Source organism: Mytilus edulis, chromosome 1, assembly GCF_963676685.1.
Source record: "Mytilus edulis chromosome 1, xbMytEdul2.2, whole genome shotgun sequence".
Classification (NCBI taxonomy): Eukaryota; Metazoa; Mollusca; class Bivalvia; order Mytilida; family Mytilidae; genus Mytilus; species Mytilus edulis.
In genome coordinates this window covers 53,595,319-53,614,544 of record NC_092344.1, presented here as the reverse complement: position 1 = coordinate 53,614,544, position 19,226 = coordinate 53,595,319, and the positions used below count along the sequence as shown (strand labels likewise).

The 19,226-nt window shown below is 34.0% G+C and overlaps 1 protein-coding gene across 1 annotated transcript in view; it reads left to right on the top strand.

Annotated features, from left to right (window-relative positions):
- The window catches only part of LOC139484919 (kelch domain-containing protein 10-like), a 154,228-nt gene that overhangs the window by 95,147 nt on the left and 39,855 nt on the right, over positions 1-19,226 (top strand). The window contains exon 6 of the mRNA XM_071268971.1: positions 11,929-12,013. Within this exon, the coding sequence (XP_071125072.1) occupies positions 11,929-12,013 (85 nt within the window). The remainder of the gene's footprint in view (positions 1-11,928; positions 12,014-19,226) is intronic.

The following is a 19,226-nucleotide window of genomic DNA, read 5'->3' as shown; positions in this document are numbered from 1 at the left end:
GAAACTCTACAGACTGTCCTGACAGAAATAGAAAGAATTTTAAATGACAGGCCACTTACATATTTTTCATCAGATATCAGAGATTGCGAGACGTTAACCCCCGCTCATCTTTTGTATGGTAGAAGAATATCAGCGCTGCCATATCCGCAAATAGACATAGAGGAATTCAACGATCCAACCTATATGAATCATAAAGAACTCAACAAATGTGCACACAGACAAACTTTATTAATACAACACTTCTGGACCAGATGGAAGTCCGAATACTTAACTTCATTGCGCGAATTTCACAAAACTTTAGGAAAAACGAACAATCTATTCAAATTGGGGACATAGTTCAAATACACAATGAATCGCCTAGAGTTAATTGGAAACTAGGTATAGTAAATGAACTTATTAGAGGCAATGATGGACATGTACGAGCAGCACGGATACAGACAAGCAATGGTGAGACATCCCGACCGATAGTTAAACTATTTCCGTTGGAAGTATCAGGGACACGTTCGAATGCTTCAAGCGATCACACTGACGAGCAACATGAAGACACAACGCAAAGAAGTACTAGACCGAAACAAAATGCGAGCATCAAGGCCCGGGAGAAAATACGAAAGTGGATAACCAATGTAGACGAAAATGATAAAGAAGACTAGAACTTTAACAATTTTAAAAAGGACTTTCGAAGTTATTTCAATTTTTCATTTATGTGAACAAGAACTTAGTTAATTCAATTTAGTTCATTCATGGAGATAGAGACTTTTTTAATTTGATTTATTTACAAATATGGACAGTTAATGTGAAATTTAAGATAATTTGCACTTTTTGCGGCCCCCAGTATGTCGAGATTACCGCGGGATTACGAAGTTCCTAAGTTTGTACATTACCATTGGCGACGTTGGCGACTTCAGTGACGTCGCCGTGGGCTCTTTGAGTTGTTATAAAAAGTTATGGCTGAACAGACGTATTTGTTTATATTAGCGAAAATATCCTACTTTTAACCTCCACAGTCCCAAATAAGCATTATTCTTGGTTTTCGCACAATAACTTTAGTATAAGTGAATATAAATCAATGAAATTTAAACACAAGGTTTATGAACACAAAAGGAAGGTTGGGATTGATTTTGGGAGTTGAGGTCCCAACAGTTTAGGAATTGGGGGCCAAAAAGGGGCCCAAATAAGCATTATTCTTGGTTTTCGCACCATAACTTTTTATAAGTAAATAGAAATCTATGAAATTTAAACACAAGGTTTATGACCATACAATGAAGGTTGGGTTTGATTTTGGGAGTTTTGGTCCCAACAGTTTTGGAATAAGGGGCCCAAAGGGTCCAAATTGAACTTTGTTTGATTCATCAGAAATTGAATAATTGGGGTTTTTTGATATGCCGAAACTAACTGTGTATGTAGATTCTTAAAATTTGGTCCTGTTTTCAAATTGGTCTACTTTAAGGTCCAAAGGGTCCAAAATTAAACTTAGTTTGATTTTAACAAAAATTGAATCTGTTGGGTTCTTTGATATACTGAATCTAAAAATGTACTTAGATTTTTGATTATGGGCCCAGTTTTCAAGTTGGTCCAAAGCAGGGTCCAAAATTAAACTGTTTGATTTCATCAAAAATTGAATAGTTCGGGTTCTTTGAAATGCCAAATCTAACTGTGAATGTAGATTCTTAATTTTTGGTCCCGTTTTCAAATTGGTCTACATTAAAGTCCAAAGGGTCCAAAATTAAACTAAGTTTGATTTTAACAAAAATTGAATTCTTGGGCTTTTTTGATATGCTGAATCTAAACATGTACTTAGATTTTTGATTATGGGCCCAGTTTTCAAGTTTGTTCAGATCAGGATCCAAAATTATTGTATTAGGTATTGTGCAATAGCAAGAAATTTTCAATTGCACAGTAATCAGCAATAGCAAGAAATCTTCAATTGCACAGTATTGTGCAATAGCAAGAAATTTTTAATTGCACAGTATTGCGCAATAGCAAGAAATTTTCAATTGCACAATATTGTGCAATAGCAAATATTTTCAATTGCACAGTATTGCGCAATAGCAAGAAATATCTAATTGCACAATATTGTGCAATAGCAAGAAATTTTCAATTGGAGTTATCTTTCTTTGTCCAGAATTGTAGTTGAATTAACTTAAATCATTGTTTTATACAATATACAATGAATAATCACTTTTACTACCAACTGATAAATTAAAAAAATCTTTACCATTCAGTGATAACAAGCACTTTATTTTACATTTTAATATTTTATGATGTATTTAAATGAGTAGTTATTGTTGTAAATTCCATTAGAAATTTGGATTGAGATCAGTTTTGGAAAAAGGGAAAGGGGGATGTGAAAAAAAATGGGGGGGGATGTGAAATTTTTCTCATTTCAGATTTCATAAATAGAAAGAAAATTTCTTCAAACATTTTTTTGAGAGGATTAATATTCAACAGCATAGTGAATTGCTCAAAGGCAAAAAAAATATTTTAAGTTCATTAGACCACATTCATTTTGTGTCAGAAACCTATGATGTGTCAACTATTTAATCACAATCCAAATTTAGAGCTGAATCCAGCTTTAATGTTTTGTCCATACTTGCCCCAACCGTTCAGGGATCAAGCTCTGCGGTCGTATAAAGCTGCGCCATGCGGAGCATCTATTTTTTTTAGAAGTTGCTATTAATTAATATTAATTTTAACCATGACTGTATGACATATTATATTTTAATATTTTATGATGTATTTTAATGAGTAGTTATTGTTGCAGAACTCAATCAGAAATTCAAATTGAGTTTATTTTTTGAGGAATTTGGGAAAAGGGGAGGTAAAAAAAAAATGGGGGGGGGGGGAAATAAGAATTTGTGAGGGGGTACAATTTTTCTCATTTCAGATTTCAGAAATTAAAAAGAAAATTTCTTAAAATATTTTTTTTGAGGGGATCAATATTCAACAGCATAGTGAATTGCCCAAAAGCAAAAACACATTTTAATATTACTTGTTACACTAATCTGATACAGATATCCTTACATTATGGATTATCTTTCTGGTATTTGGTCACATCTCGCTCAAAATGCTTGACTGATCAAGAATTCAAACCTTCCAGTGAATCAGATCAAGCATGATAGCCCCTTCAGTATTCTCTCCGGCGAAATCCAAAGCGGTCACGTTTCTTTATTCGTCAGAATTAACGTGTCTTTAACACAATTTTTGCAAATTTAGTTTTCGTATGCGTGCAAGGATGACAGAAGCCACCGTTCACTACACGCTCAGTTTATTTTCTACTGCCAGCAGTCCAAAATCGTCAGTGGCAGGTGATGCTCGATATAAAATGACGGAGCCCAAAGCCTCGAGAAAGACCAGTTCCCGTAGGTCCAAGAAAAAGGACTAAGTCGAGGAACTGAATAAGAAATGGGAAAGCCGTTTCTCACAGATAGAATCCAGGTTTGATAATTTTTTTAATTTATTTAGTTCAAACGATGGTAATATAAACAAAGATACGGCACTTCAGGTGAGCAGAGGCCTTGTCAGAATCAATCTGAACAAGATATTGGCTCTTCAGGGGCGCACAGACTTGTTGAGGATTCTTACCATGAACATTTTCCAACAGATTCAGTTCGTGAAAGGGAAAATGATGATTTTGTATCTTTGGCACCAAGCCATAGGGAAAGACATGATATAGGTTTACCATCAGAAGATGAGTTTTCTTTAAAAAGTGAAGCTGAAAATCCTCAAAAAGATTTAGTTAATATGTGAAGGGTAATGAAAGTGATTCAGATGAGAACAATAATGATCACTTTAAAACTTTATTTGGGGATGATGTAAAGATTAAATGAGAGACAAGCTCTGGAGGTTTTATTCTTGACAAAAGTCAAATTGATATTTTATCTGGTTGTAGGAGGTGTAAAAATCCAGAATGATTGACAGCCTATAATGATGAGTATAGACACAGTTTTCCTGTTCACGAGAAAACTAGTGACATTTTAGCAGTACCTAGTCTAGATAATATGGTACCTGATTTGTTAACTGTTTATACAATCCATGTTTAAAATCCCTTGAAGAGTTGAGTATCAAGGCCAAGTAGCTGCACGCATGGGAATAATCACTACAGGATACACCCAACAAGCTTTGGACAATTTGTTAAATACTTTATCAGGAAATGAAGTAAATTTAGATAAATCTATCCAATTAGTAAGAGACATATTTGCAATGTCTACAAAATCTTTAGACCAAGTGACACGGGCTGGTGCATTTCACTACTTTATCAGCAGAAACGCTACTTTAGAGGACACAGGTCTTAATGATATTAAAGAACTTAAACATTCACTTGTGTTGTTACCCTTGACCAAGTCAGGTGTCATTGGTGACAATACGGAACAAACTCTAAAAGTTTTTTTTTCTTTTTAAACATTACAAAGGGCAGATCGTTACAACACTGGGAAACGTATGTGACCATAACAACAGATGCTTCAGATATTCAGAAAACTCAACATATCAATTGTCTAGAGTTGGAAGCTGTACTGAAAACAATACAGCATTTTCCTCAGTTGAAGGGGGAAAACGTACTTCTGAGATGCGACAACTCAACTGTTGTGCAATACATAAACAAACAGGGGGGCACCAAACCAAATCAGCTCTGTCAAAAACTTGGGATTTGTTGAAACTCCTAATAGAACACAAAATTCAGATAAAAGCAGCACATATATCAGGCAAAGCGAATGTGTTAGCGGATCTTCTATCACGGAAAAAAATAAGACACAGATTGTGGTCTCTTCAGGAGACTGTGGCTCAACAAAGTTTTGTCAGGTTAGGCAGATCAATGATAGATTTGTTTGCGTCAGCGGAAAATCGCAAAGTGAAAATATTTTGTTCATGGTTTCCACATGGACCATATGCAATAGACGCTCTGTCCATATCGTGGGACAATGTAATCGGGTATACGTTTCCTCCGATCTGTCCAGTACCGAAAGTGCTTCAACACATGAATCGATACAATTGTCAGCTAATTCTCGAAGCTCCTCATTGGCCAAGACTACACTGGTAACCAGAACTGCTAAAAATGATATCAGCACATTAAAATACCAGTTCCAAAAAATCTACTAAATCAGCCAAGAACAAGAATATACTATCCAAGCCCAAAAATATTCAGTCTGGTTGCATGGCCTCTATCAACAGAATTTTCAAAAAGAGAGGCTTTTCTAAAGAAACTAGACAACTCATGTCAGCTTCTTTGAGAACAGGAACTCAAAAAGACTATTCGAGTAAGTTCAAAAAATTCTGAGGCTGGTGTAGTGAGAGGGAAATTGATCCCTAATCTGCCTCTTTAACAGAAACCGCAGATTTCTTACAAGTCTGTATACCAGTGGTCTACAGTACAGTACGATTGGGGCTATGTTGTCAAGTGTTTTACCACCAGTCGAAAAACTACCAGTAGGTCAACACCCATACATTATTCGCTTATTGAAAGGTGTTTGCAGGCGTTCCAGTGATATGCAGGCCTTACGTTTGGGAGATGGAAATATTTCTGTTCATAACAGGGGAGTTTATTTTATTAGAGAAGGATTGTCAAAACAAGACCGTCCTGGACATTTTGTGCTAAGATTCTTGTACCTGACTTTGATGCAGAATAGCTTCTTGACCCTAAAAGGGCATGCACTTACTATTTAAAGAGCACTAACAATTTTCGTGGTGAGAACAGACAAGATGCTAAATTGTTTTTAGCAATTAGCAATCCACATTAGCCAATTTCAAGTCAAACAATTTCATTAGGGATTGTGAGTACCATTCAGATGGCATATAACGACAAAAAGAAATCTGTTAAGGCTCATTCGACAAGAGGTGCTGGTACTTCTTTGGCTCTTTATAAAGGTGCATCAATGCAGATCATCATGGAAGCTGCTGATTGGAGCAGGGAATCCACATTCACCAAATGTTACTTACGTCTCATAGATCCTCATGTTTTATCGAAATGAAAAAAATTTAAAAAAAAGTAGAAAAATACATTAAATTCAAAAAAGGAGAAAAATGTGAAAAGTTTTTAACTTTTTAACTTAATATATTTTTTATAGTAATATAGTGTATACAGTGTTTGAACTAAACGAGATGCGATGCAATTTTTTAAATCATTGTGTGTGCGATGAAAAAAGACATCTATTTGATGTGTTTACAGTCGAACAATTTAGGCTTTGTATATAGTGTGATATAGTGTACATTATTTGTACAAAAGAATGACAGTCCACCGCTTGAGTTTGTACTGCTTTGGAATCTAATGATATCCATAATGTAAGGATATCAGGTAAGTGTAACAAGTAATATTAAAAATTGGAATTTTGTTGACGTAGTTACACTTACCTGATATACTACCCACCTCCTCCCCATCACTAATTCTTCTGGCAATCTGTTTGGATTTCGCCGGAGAATATTGAAGGGGTTCTCATGCTTGATCTGATTCACTGGAAGGTTTGAATTCTTGATCAGTCAAGCGTTTGAGCGAGATGTGACCAAATACCGGAAAGATAATCCATAATGTAAGGATATTAGGTAAGTGTAATTACGTTCGAAAACAGCATGCTTAATTTCTCTCTGACAGGTTTTTTCTGATATCTATTTGTGTTGTGGTATTTATTTCAGTTGTTTAACTTATTTGTGAACTCTGAACACATTTAGTCGTTGGCAGAATGAATCTTATTGATGTTATATTTTGGTTGTTTTATGCAAGGATCGAGCTATTATATATGGAAGATTTGGTATGAGAGCCAATGAGACAAATCTTCATAGTATCAAACATTCAAACTCTAACAGAATTCTGTTTTAAGTGGGATATTTTTCTTGTCTGGAGAATGATGTATAAATGGGAATTTAATGCATTAAATTGGAGTTTATACATTTTACGTTCATGTCCTCATCATCTGTTACCCTTCTCATCATTTGTTCAATTTTAACAGAAACTTTAATAAGTTATTTTTGTCTACAGAGATAAGATAAGGATTTGACCAATCACATTACAGATAGGGAAGGGATAGGTGGTCATTTTATAAAGCTTGCTGCAGTTACAGCAGCCATTTTTGTATCTCCGAGATTTAAATTTACCCTCCCGCCATCCCCTTTCAGCACATGTTTTAATTGGGGCTACTTGTTCAACAAACAATATAACGAAGAAACACTATTCACTAAGAACACCAGGCCAACATAATTTCAGGGAAATTATTTTCCCCCAATTCATTTATACATTTTTAAAATTATTAAGTACATTTGTACACCTGCTGGCATCTACCGCAGGATCTATTTTTATTCGCATTAGGTAATCTGCTGGCATCTACCGCAGAATCTATTTTTATTCGCATTCACCTGCTGGATCTACCACAGGCATAAGTAATATATATATTTTTGTATGTGTTGTCTGCTCGGATCTACCACAGGCATAAGTTGTATATATTTTGTGTATGTTATTCTTCAGAAACTGTAATGAGTAGACCCCTAGAAAGCCAAATGTTACATCAAGGTATTAATATGTAAATGTTTTACTATTTAGTATGTTTTTTTATGTTATATGAAAATGTTTTAGCTCTTAGCGAGTTTTAGATTTTGTTTTAATAAATAGTTTAGTTTTATATCTTATCTTAGTTATATACAGTTAGTAATTGTAGTTTTGGTATATGTTGGTTTGCCAAGATTATTCAGGACCACAAGCGACGGTACACACACTATCATACATACTGGTGCCCTTAGTCGTTGGCAGAATTAATCTTATTGATGTTATATTTTGGTTGTTTTATGCAAGGATCAAGCTATTAGATATGGAAGATTTGGTATGAGAGCCAATGAGACAAATCTTCATAGTATCAAACATACAAACTCTAACAGAATTCCGTTTTAAGTGGGGATATTTTTCTTGTCTGGAGAATGATGTATAAAAACTGAACTGACATTTTCAATAATTCTTTTTTTTCACAGAGCATGTAGTTTTGATTTATTTTTGTATGTCGTTTCCAATTGAAATAAGTAGCCAGATTAATATAAGCACTTGGTTTTTCTTTTCTATTCGCCACAATATAAATCTATATTGTATAAGATGTATTTAAAATCATAAAATTGTTTGCACTCACCTTACAAACGTAGCAATATATCTCTGGAAACTTGGTATTGTTCTGTTCGTTTCTTCCAAAAAAATTAAATGAACAGATGTAAACTAATTCCATATCATATGTGTAAAAAGGTACTCATCTTAAACAAAGGAAGATGACTCTTAGTAAAAAATATTCAATTATCCTAGGAAAAGGGTGTAGACCTGGCCTCACGGTCATAAAACTTTCGAGCATGATTTTTGTACTCAGACTCGAAAATCAACCAATCAAATTGCTGGATTTCATGTTTCGAGCATGATTTTTGTGCTCCAAGCACTGAGAAAAGTGTTATGCCTTCAAGGCCTGATGTCATTGTCTTCTATCCTTTTATTTTAGAACATATAACCTCAGGTGGTTCCATTAACATTTTGATATAACAACAAAAATATAGCTTCAGGTTATTTTGTTGAACCAGTCTTATCCTGGGAAATAAGTATAGATTATAACATGCCCTTTTCCATATTGACCATGGTATTATCCCTTGGATCCAATAAGCTGAGGGTCGATATGGGCCGAGGGATTATACCAGGGCAAATATGAAAAAGACATGCTATAATCTATTTATCACATATTTAAGTTCTGCAGAAAGGATAAAAAAAACATGTTTTGACTATCTGACTAACTACAAAAGGTAAAATCATGTACTGCATACAAATTTATTGTGACATTCCCATTTTTTTTAATATGGAGCTACACAAAATCATAATTAGGCATAACTTAGACTAAATAAATAATCGTCACCAAGTCTAAAGTTCCCATGGACTAATTTTACAATACAAATAAACAAACCACAACACATATTGAGCAATCACCATCTATTTATTAATGCATACTACATCTTTGCTGACCCTATGAATACCTCAATTTTTGTGTTTATGTTATATGTACTAGTGCATTTAGTTCAGTAAATGATTTGCTTCTCTTTTTATTACAAGATAGTTCATTTAGCAATTTACTGATAGTACATTCATAAAAATCTATCTTCTGTGGAATTTCTCGTTTAAAGATTCGAAATATCACCTTATCATATTCAGATCCAAAATTCTCTTCAAAACTACTTTGAATTTGCTCGTATGTAAAACTCGAAAGCCATTTGTCATACAATTCAATAGTTCTTGTTCCATTCTCGCTGCCAAGTGCATCTACACGTGTAGTTGGAAAAAACATACTTACAATAACTGCAATTAAACTTATTCTATTGCTCATCATATTCACGCGTAATGCGGATCGCGTAAAAAACGTAAACGAAACATCTTGAATTGATCTGGCGAAACCAGTTGTATCATGCTCAATGTTATGAATAATTGATTGAACCTCTGAAAGAATGAAAGAAGATTTTTCATTTCATTCTGGATCTCTTGAATTATCATTAGAACATCGTCACCTTCACACGATCTAATTATTCCCATACTTATTCTAGTAATAACTTCCTCGCCCAATGACATAGTTTGAACTGACTCCATTCTTCAAAAATTGAATAATTGGGGTTCTTTGATATGCCGAATCTAACTGTGTATGTAGATTCTTAATTTTTAGTCCCGTTTTCAAATTGGTTTACATTAAAGTCCAAAGGGTCCAAAATTAAACTAAGTTTGATTTTAACAAAAATTTAATTCTTTGGCTTTTTTGATATGCTGAATCTAAACATATACTTAGATTTTTGATTATGGGCCCAGTTTTCAAGTGGGTTCAAATCAGGATCCAAAATTATTATATTAAGTATTGTGCAATATAGCAAGAAATTTTCAATTGCACAAAATTCAGCAATAGCAAGAAATCTTCAATTGCACAGTATTGTGCAATAGCAAGAAATTTTCAATTGCACAGTATTGCGCAATAGCAAGAAATCTTCAATTACACAGTATTGTGCAATAGCAAATATTTTCAATTGCACAGTATTGCGCAATAGCAAGAAATATCTAATTGCACAATATTGTGCAATAGCAAGAAATTTTCAATTGCACAGTATTGCGCAATAGCAAGAAATCTTCAATTACACAGTATTGTGCAATAGCAAATATTTTCAATTGCACAGTATTGCGCAATAGCAAGAAATATCTAATTGCACAATATTGTGCAATAGCAAGAAATTTTCAATTAGTTGGAGTTATCTTTCTTTGTCCAGAATAGTAGTTGAATCAACTTAAATCATTGTTTTATACAATATACAATGTATATTCACTTTTTACTACCAACTGATATATTAAAACAATCTTTACCATTCAGTGATAACAAGCACTTTATTTTACATTTTAATATTTTATGATGTATTTAAATGAGTAGTTATTGTTGCAAACTCCATTAGAAATTTGAATTGAGATCAGTTTTGGAAAAAGGGAAAGGGGGATGAGAAAAAAAAATGGGGTGGGGGTTAAATTTTTCTCATTTCAGATTTCGTAAATAAAAAGAAAATTTCTTCAAACATTTTTTTGAGAGGATTAATATTCAACAGCATAGTGAATTGCTCAAAGGCAAAACAAATATTTTAAGTTCATTAGACCACATTCATTCTGTGTCAGAAACCTATACTGTGTCAACTATTTAATCACAATCCAAATTCAGAGCTGTATCCAGTTTAAATATTGTGTCCATACTAGACCCAACTGTTCAGGGTTCGACCTCTGCGGTCGTTTAAAGCTGCGCCCTGCGGAGCATCTGATTTTCACTTGTTATATCACATCTTTGTCTTTGTGAAATTTGTAGAATTTTTGCCTGTTTAAAGGCATCACATTTTTAGGGCCAATTTTTATCTTACGAAAACTTAGTCCGTTTGTCATACTGTTAGTAGACTTACAGTCTTTTTAGGATTAATTACCCTTAGATGAAGATTTTTTAAAACATATTTGTGTCATTAGTTCTATTCTCGTCTACAATGTCGGAGAGTGTCCTTTGTTGAATATTGCACAAATTAGACCCGAGATGAGCGACACTGGAACTTTAGAACCTCTGCTTTGGAAACAGTGTCTTGTTTGTTAACCAACCTTACGCACATTCATGTCAAATTATAATGCATACTCAGATTGATTCATTGTCCAACATTCAGACTTTCTAGCCCTTTCTTTGTCCCCAAAACCTGCAATATATATTGACTGATAGATATGTTATAGCCCTAAATGTGTCTCATACATTTGACACTGGACTAAGAAAACTTTTTATTACTCTCATGCATATGCAACAGACAACAGGGATTTGGAATTTCTGTATGATGTATTTGCCAGCCATGAGATATGTTAGTCATCAGTGTACATCAATTTTCAATATTATCTCTTTCTTCAAATATGAAGTCAAATTTCAATGAAAAATACACTAGTCTACACTATCCCATGAGAAATGTATGTCAATCAATATTAAAATCAATAATGAATTTATAAAAAGAGGAAATAAAAATAAGGTGTTTTCTACAATTGAGTATTATGAAAGGAATTACACCATAATGTAAAACTTCTATTTGTCAAAGTGTGGACACCTGTGAGAAAAAAAAACTTTACATGAAATTAGGAAATATCTTGTAATGCTTTATACAAGAACCACAAGAATACATAAACTAATTTAGAGAAATCTGTTATTAGGTAACTTGCAAAATGTAAACTAAAAACTTGAAACTATTATTTCATAGAATATTTTAAATTGGAATTTATCAGAATTTGTTTTCCAAACTCAGTGACTTGCTGAAATTAACACACATTTTATTGTCTAACGCTACCCCTCAACAGAGGACAAAAGTTAAGAATTGAAATTACCAACAAGGCTCTTTCAATCATTTCATTGGACAGTGATTTCCATCAAAATGATATACAAATTTCTTATTTTGTAGATATAGACACGAAATTGTTAGTGACGACTTTCGGTTGTATGTTTTTGGTGGTGGTACAGCACACTTAGCTTTTCCTCTAGATAAGGTATTTAAAATAGTTTCTAACAGTCCAAATCTGAAGTAACAGTTACCAAATTGCACTTATTTAGCATACTGTAAATTCAGAAATTATTGCAATGTTTTTATTATTGTGAAAAAATGCGACAATAATCGCAATAATTTAAAGTCGCATTTTGAATTTTTGTCCACTACCTATGAAGTCGAAGAGGACTTTAGGTTTGCATACCGTCTATCTGTCTGTTTGTCTGTTCATCATCATTCCGTCAAATTAGTTTTCCAAATTTTTTTTGTTCATGCTTGAAGATATTGATTTGATATTTGGTGTATGCTTTATCATGAAAAGTTACAAGTCAAGTTCAATTTTCACGATTTTATATTTTCTGCTTGTTCAGTTAAAGCCCTTCCCAAGAATTAATTTTTGCTGAAATACTCATTGATTACTAGATTTCTGTTCAATGGGAAATAACACATTTTTAGCTCACCATGCCCGAAGGGCCAAGTTAGCTTTTCCCATCACTTGGCGTCCGTCGTCCGTCGTCGTTAACTTTTACAAAAATCTTCTCCTCTGAAACTACTGGGCCAAATTAAACAAAACTTGGCCACAATCATCATTGGGGTATCTAGTTTAAAAAAATGTGTGGCGTGACCCGGCCAACCAAGATGGCCGCCATGGCTAAAAATAGAACATAGGGGTAAAATGCAGTTTTTGGCTTATAACTCAAAAACCAAAGCATTTAGAGCAAATCTGACTATTTATTGTTTATCAGGTCGAGATCTATCTGCCCTGAAATTTTCAGATGAATCAGACAACCCGTTGTTGGGTTGCTGCCTCTGAATTGGTAATTTTAAGGAAATTTTGCTGTTTTTGGTTATTATCTTGAATATTATTATAGATAGAGATAAACTGTTATCAGCAATAATGTTCAGCAAAGTAAGATTTACAAATAAGTCAGCATGACCAAAATGGTCAATTGACCCCTGAAGGAGTAATTACCCTTTATAGTCAATTTTTAACCATTTTTTCGTAAATCTTAGTAATCTTTTACAAAAATCTTCTTCTCTGAAACTACTGGGCAAAATTAAACTAAACTTGGCCACAATCATCATTGGGGTAACTTGTTTAAAAAATGTGTGGCGTGACCTGGCCAATCAACCAAAATGGCTGCCACGGCTAATAATAGAACATAGGGGTAAAATGCAGTTTTTGGCTTATAACTCAAAAACCGAAGCATTAAGAGAAAATCTGACAGGGTTTAATTGTTTATCAGGTTAAGATCTATCTGCCCTGATGTTTTCACATGGATCGGACAACCCGTTGTTAGGTTACTGTCCTGAATTGGTTATTTTAAGGAAATTTTGCCGTTTTTAGCTCACCTGACCTGAAAGGTCAAGTGAGCTTTTCTCATCACTTGGCGTCCGTCGTCCGTCGTCCTGCGTCCGTCGTCCGTAAACTTTTACAAAAATCTCCTCCTCTGAAACTACTGGGCCAAATTCTACCAAACTTGGCCACAATCATCCGTGGGATATCTAGTTTAAAAAATGTGTGGCGTGACCCGTCAAACCAACAAAGATGGCCGCCATGGCTAAAAATAGAACATAGGGTAAAATGCAGTTTTTGGCTTATAACTCTAAAACAATAGCATTTAGAGCAAATCTAACATGGGGTAAAATAATCTATTAGGTCAAGATCTATCTGTGCTGAAATTTTCAGATGAATGGGATAATCTGTTGTTGGGTTGCTGCCCTTGAATTGGTATTTTTAAGGAAATTTTGCTGTTTTTGGTTATTATCTTGAATATTATTATAGATAGAGATAAGCTGTAAACAGCAATAATGTTCAGCATAGTAAGATTTACAAATTCGTCAACACGAACGGAATGGTCAGTTGACCCCTTTAGAAGTTATTGCCCTTTATAGTCAAATTTTAACCATTTTTCGTAAATCTTAGTAATCTTTTACAAAAATCTTCTCCTCTGAAACTACTGGGCCAAATTAAACCAAACTTGGCCACAATCATTATTGGGGTATCTAGTTTAAAAAATGTATGGCGTGACCCTGCCAACCACCAAAGATGGCTGCCATGGCTAAAATAGAACGTAGGGGTAAAATGTAGATTTTGGCTTATAACTCTAAAACAATAGCATTTAGAGCAAATCTAACATGGGGTAAAATAATCTATTAGGTCAAGATCTATATGCCCTGAAATTTTCAGACAAATCGGACGACCCGTTGTTGGGTTGCTGCCCCTGAATTAGTAATTTTAAGTTAATTTTGCAGTTTTTGGTTATTATCTTGAATATTATAATAGATAGAGATAAACTGTAAACAGCAATTTCCTTTTTAATGAATTTTAGAGTTTACGTTCCGATTTATGGGGTTTTATCATTAAAAAAAGGGGGATTTTCCAGTTTTCGGACAATAACTCAAAAAAACTTTCACCAATTGCAAGCAATTTTGGTGGATTGTTTATATCTAGTGGCATGAGCTCCCTTTTTAGCTCACCTGGCCTAAAAGGCCATGTGAGCTTTTCTCATCACTTGGCGTCCGTCGTCGTCGTCGTTAACAATTTTTCAAACATCTTCTCCTCTGAAACTACTGAATGGATTTGAATGAAACTTAACATGATTGTTCCTTAGTATATCCTGCACAAAATGTGCGCTTCGATTTTTGATCCGTCAAAAAACATGGCCGCCGTTACTTAAAATAGAACATAGGGGTCAAATGCAGTTTTTGGTTTATATCTCAAAAACGAAAGCATTTAGAGCAAATCTGACATGGAGTAAAAATGTTCATTAGGTCAAGATCTATCAGCCCTGAAATTTTCAGATGAATCAAACAAACCATTGTTGGGTTGCTGCCACTTAATTGGTAATTTTAAGGAAATTTTGCAGTTTTTGGTCATTATCTTGAATATTATTATAGATAAAGATAAACTGTAAACAGCAAAAAAGATCAGCAAAGTAAGATCTACAAATAAGTTAATAAAACCAAAATTGTCAATTGACCCCTTAAGGGGTTATTGTCCTTTAATGACAATTTTTCACAATTTGTTCATCATATTTGCTAACTTTAAAAAATCTTCTCCTCTGAAACTACTGAATGGATTTGGTTAAAACTTAGCATGATTGTTCCTTAGATTATCCTGCACAAAGTGTGTGCTTTGATTTTTGATCCGTCAAAAAACATGGCCGCCGTTACTTAAAATAGAACATAGGGGTCAAATGCAGTTTTTGGCTTATATCTCAAAAACGAAAGCATTTAGAGCAAATCTGACATAGTAAAAATGTTCATTAGGTCAAGATCTATCAGCCCTGAAATTTTCAGATGAATCAAACAAACCATTGTTGGGTTGCTGCCACTTAATTGGTAATTTTAAGGAAATTTTGCAGTTTTTGGTCATTATCTTGAATATTATTATAGATAAAGATAAACTGTAAACAGCAAAAAAGATCAGCAAAGTAAGATCTACAAATAAGTTAATATGACCAAAATTGTCAATTGACCCCTTAAGGGGTTATTGTCCTTTAATGACAATTTTTCACAATTTGTTCATCATATTTGCTAACTTTAAAAAATCTTCTCCTCTGAAACTACTGAATGGATTTGGTTAAAACTTAGCATGGTTGTTTCTTAGATTATCCTGCACAAAGTGTGTGCTTTGATTTTTGATCCGTCATAAAACATGGCCGCCGTTACTTAAAATAGAACATAGGGGTCAAATGCAGTTTTTGGCTTATATCTCAAAAACGAAAGCATTAAAAGCAAATCTGACATGGAGTAAAAATGTTCATTAGGTCAATATCTATCAGCCCTGAAATTTTCAGATGAATCAAACATCCAATTGTTGGGTTGCTGCCACTTAATTGGTAATTTTAAGGAAATTTTGCAGTTTTTGGTCATTATCTTGAATATTATTATAGATAAAGATAAACTGTAAACAGCAAATATGATCAGCAAAGTAAGATCTACAAATAAGTCAATTTGACCAAAATTGTCAATTGACCTCTTTAGGAGTTATTGCCCTTTAAAGACTTTTTTTCACAATTTGTTCATCATGTTGACTTACTTTAAAAAATCTTCTCTTATGAAACTGCTGTATCAATTTCAGCCAAACTTAGGCTAAATGAGTTTCAGAGTTTCAGAGTATCTAGTATAAATTTTATATTTCATTTCCTTGTATGTCAAGAAACATAGCTCCTATGGCTAAAATAGAACATAGGAGAAAATGATTTTTTTTTGCTTTTGAAGAAAATAGGACGATTCAAAGAACATTTAAATAAATTGAAAAGCCAAAATAATCATTGATGAGAGATTAAACCAAAAAAATTCAGGTGAGCGATTCAGGCTCTTGAGAGCCTCTTGTTTAGCTCACCTGGCCTAAAATTTAACCAAACTTGGCCACAATCATCATTGAGGTATCTAGTTTAAAAAATGTGTCCGGTGACCCGGCCAACCAACCAAGATGCCCCTGAAATGGTATTTTTAAGGAAATTTTGCTGTTTTTGGTTATTATCTTGAATATTATTATAGATAGAGATAAACTGAAAACAGCAAAATTGTTCAGCAAAGTAAGATCTACAAATAAGTCAACATGACCAAAATGGTCAGTTGACCACTTTAGGAGTTATTGCCCTTTATAGTCAATTTTTAACCATTTTTCTTAAATCTTAGTAATCTTTTAGAAAAATCTTCTCCTCTGAAACAAGTGGGTCAAATTTAACCAAACTTGGCCATAATCATCATTGAGGTATCTAGTTTAAAAAATGTGTCTAGTGCCCCGCAAAACCAACCAAGATGGCCGCCATGGCTAAAAATAGAACATAGGGGTAAAATGCAGTTTTTGGCTTATACCTCAAAAACCAAAACATTTAGAGCAAATCTGAAGCAGGTAAAACTGTTCATCAGGTCAAGATCTAGCTGCCCTGAAATTTTCAGATGAATCGGACATTCCGTTGTTGGGTTGCTGCCCCTGAAATGGTAATTTTAAGGAAATTTTGCTGTTTTTGGATATTATCTTGAATATTATTATAGATAGAGATAAACTGTAAACAGCAATAATGTTCAGCAAAGTAAGATCTACAAATAAGTTAACATGACTGAAATGGTCAGTTGACCCCTTTAGGAGTTATTGCCCTTTATAGTCAATTTTTAACCATTTTTAGCTCACCTGGCCTAAAAGGCCAAGTGAGCTTTTCTCATCACTTGGCATCCGGCGTCCGTCGTCGTCCGTCGTCCGTCGTCCGTCGTCGTCGTTAACTTTTTCAAAAATCTTCTCCTCTGAAACTACTGGGCCAAATTAAACCAAACTTGGCCACAATCTTCATTGGGGTATCTAGTTTAAAAAATGTGTCCGGTGACCCGGCCAACCATCCAAGATGGCCGCCATGGCTAAAAAAAGAACATAGGGGTAAAATGCAGTTTTTGGCTTATAACTCAAAAACCAAAGCATTTAGAGCAAATCTGACAAGGGGTAGAATTGTTAAACAGGTGAAGATCTATCTGCCCTGAAATTTTCAGATGAATCAGATAACCCGTTGTAGGGTTGCTGCCCCTGAATTAGTAATTTTAAGGAAATTTTGCTGTTTTTGGTTATTATCTTGAATATTATAGATAGAGATAAACAGTAAACAGCATTAATGTTCAGCAAAGTAAGATCTACAAATAAGTCAAATGACCAAAATGGTCAGTTGACCACTTTAGGAGTAATTGCCCTTTATAGTCAATTTTTTACCATTTTTCGTAAATCTTAGTAATATTTTACAAAAATCTTTTCCTCTGAAACTACTGGGCCAAATTAATCCAAACTTGGCCACAATCATCTGTTGGGTTAGTAGTTTGAAAAATGTGTCTGGTGACCCTGCCATCAATCCAAGATGGCCGCCATGGCTAAAAATAGAACATGGGGTAAAAGGCAGTTTTTGGCTTATAACTCGAAAACCAAAGCATTTAGAGCAAATCTGACATGGGGAAAATTGTTTATCAGTTCAAGATCTATCTGCCATGAAATTTTCAGATGAATCAGACAACCCGTTGTTGGGTTGCTGGCCCTGAATTAGTAATTTTAAGGAAATTTTGCTCTTTTTGGTTATTATCTTGAATATTATTATAGATAGAGGTAAACTATAAACAGCAATAATGTTCACCAAAGTAAGATTTACAAATAAGTCAACATGACTGAAATGGTCAGTTGACCCCTTTAGGAGTTATTGCCCTTTATAGTCAATTTTTAACCATTTTTCGTAAATTTTATTTATCTTTTACAAAAATCTTCTTCTCTGAAACTACTTGGCCAAATTAATCCAAACTTGGCCACAATCATCTTTTGGGTTTGTAGTTTGAAAAATGTGTCCGGTGACCCGGCCATCCAACCAAAATGGCCGCCATGGCTAAAAATAGAACATGGGGTAAAATTCAGTTTTTGGCTTATAACTCAAAACCCAAATCATTTAGAGCAAATTTGACATGGGATAAAATTGTTTATCAGGTCAACATTTATCTGCTCTGAAATTTTTAGATGAATCGGACAACCCGTTGTTGGGTTGCTGACCCTGAATTGTTAGTTTTAAGGAAATTTTGCTGTTTTTGGTCATTATCTTGAATATTATTATTGATAGAGATAAACTGTAAACAACAATAATGTTCAGCAAAGTAAGATTTACAAATAAGTCAACATGACCGAAATGGTCAATTGACCCCCTTAGGAGTTATTGTTCTTTATAGTCAATTTTTAACAATTTTCATAAAATTTGTAAATTTATACTAACATTTTCCACTGAAACTAATGGGCCAAGTTCATTATAGATAGAGATAATTTTAAGCAGCAAGAATTTTCAGTAAAGTAAGATGTACAAACACATCACCATTACCAAAACACGATTTTGTCATGAATCCATCTGCTTCCTTTAATATTCACATAGACCAAGGTGAGCGACACAGGCTCTTTAGAGCCTCTAGTTCGTAAATCTTAGTAATATTTTACAAAAATTTTTGTCCTCTGAAACTACTTGACCAAATTATTCCAAACTTGGCCACAATCATCTTTTGGGTATCTAGTTTAAAAATTGTGTCCGGTGACCTGGCCAACCAACCAAGATGGCCGCCATGGCTAAAAATAGAACATAGGGGTAAAATGCAGTTTTTGGCTTATAACTCAAAACCCAAAGCATTTAGAGCAAATCTGACATGGGTAAAATTGTTTATCAGGTCAACATTTATCTGCTCTGAAATTTTAAGATGAA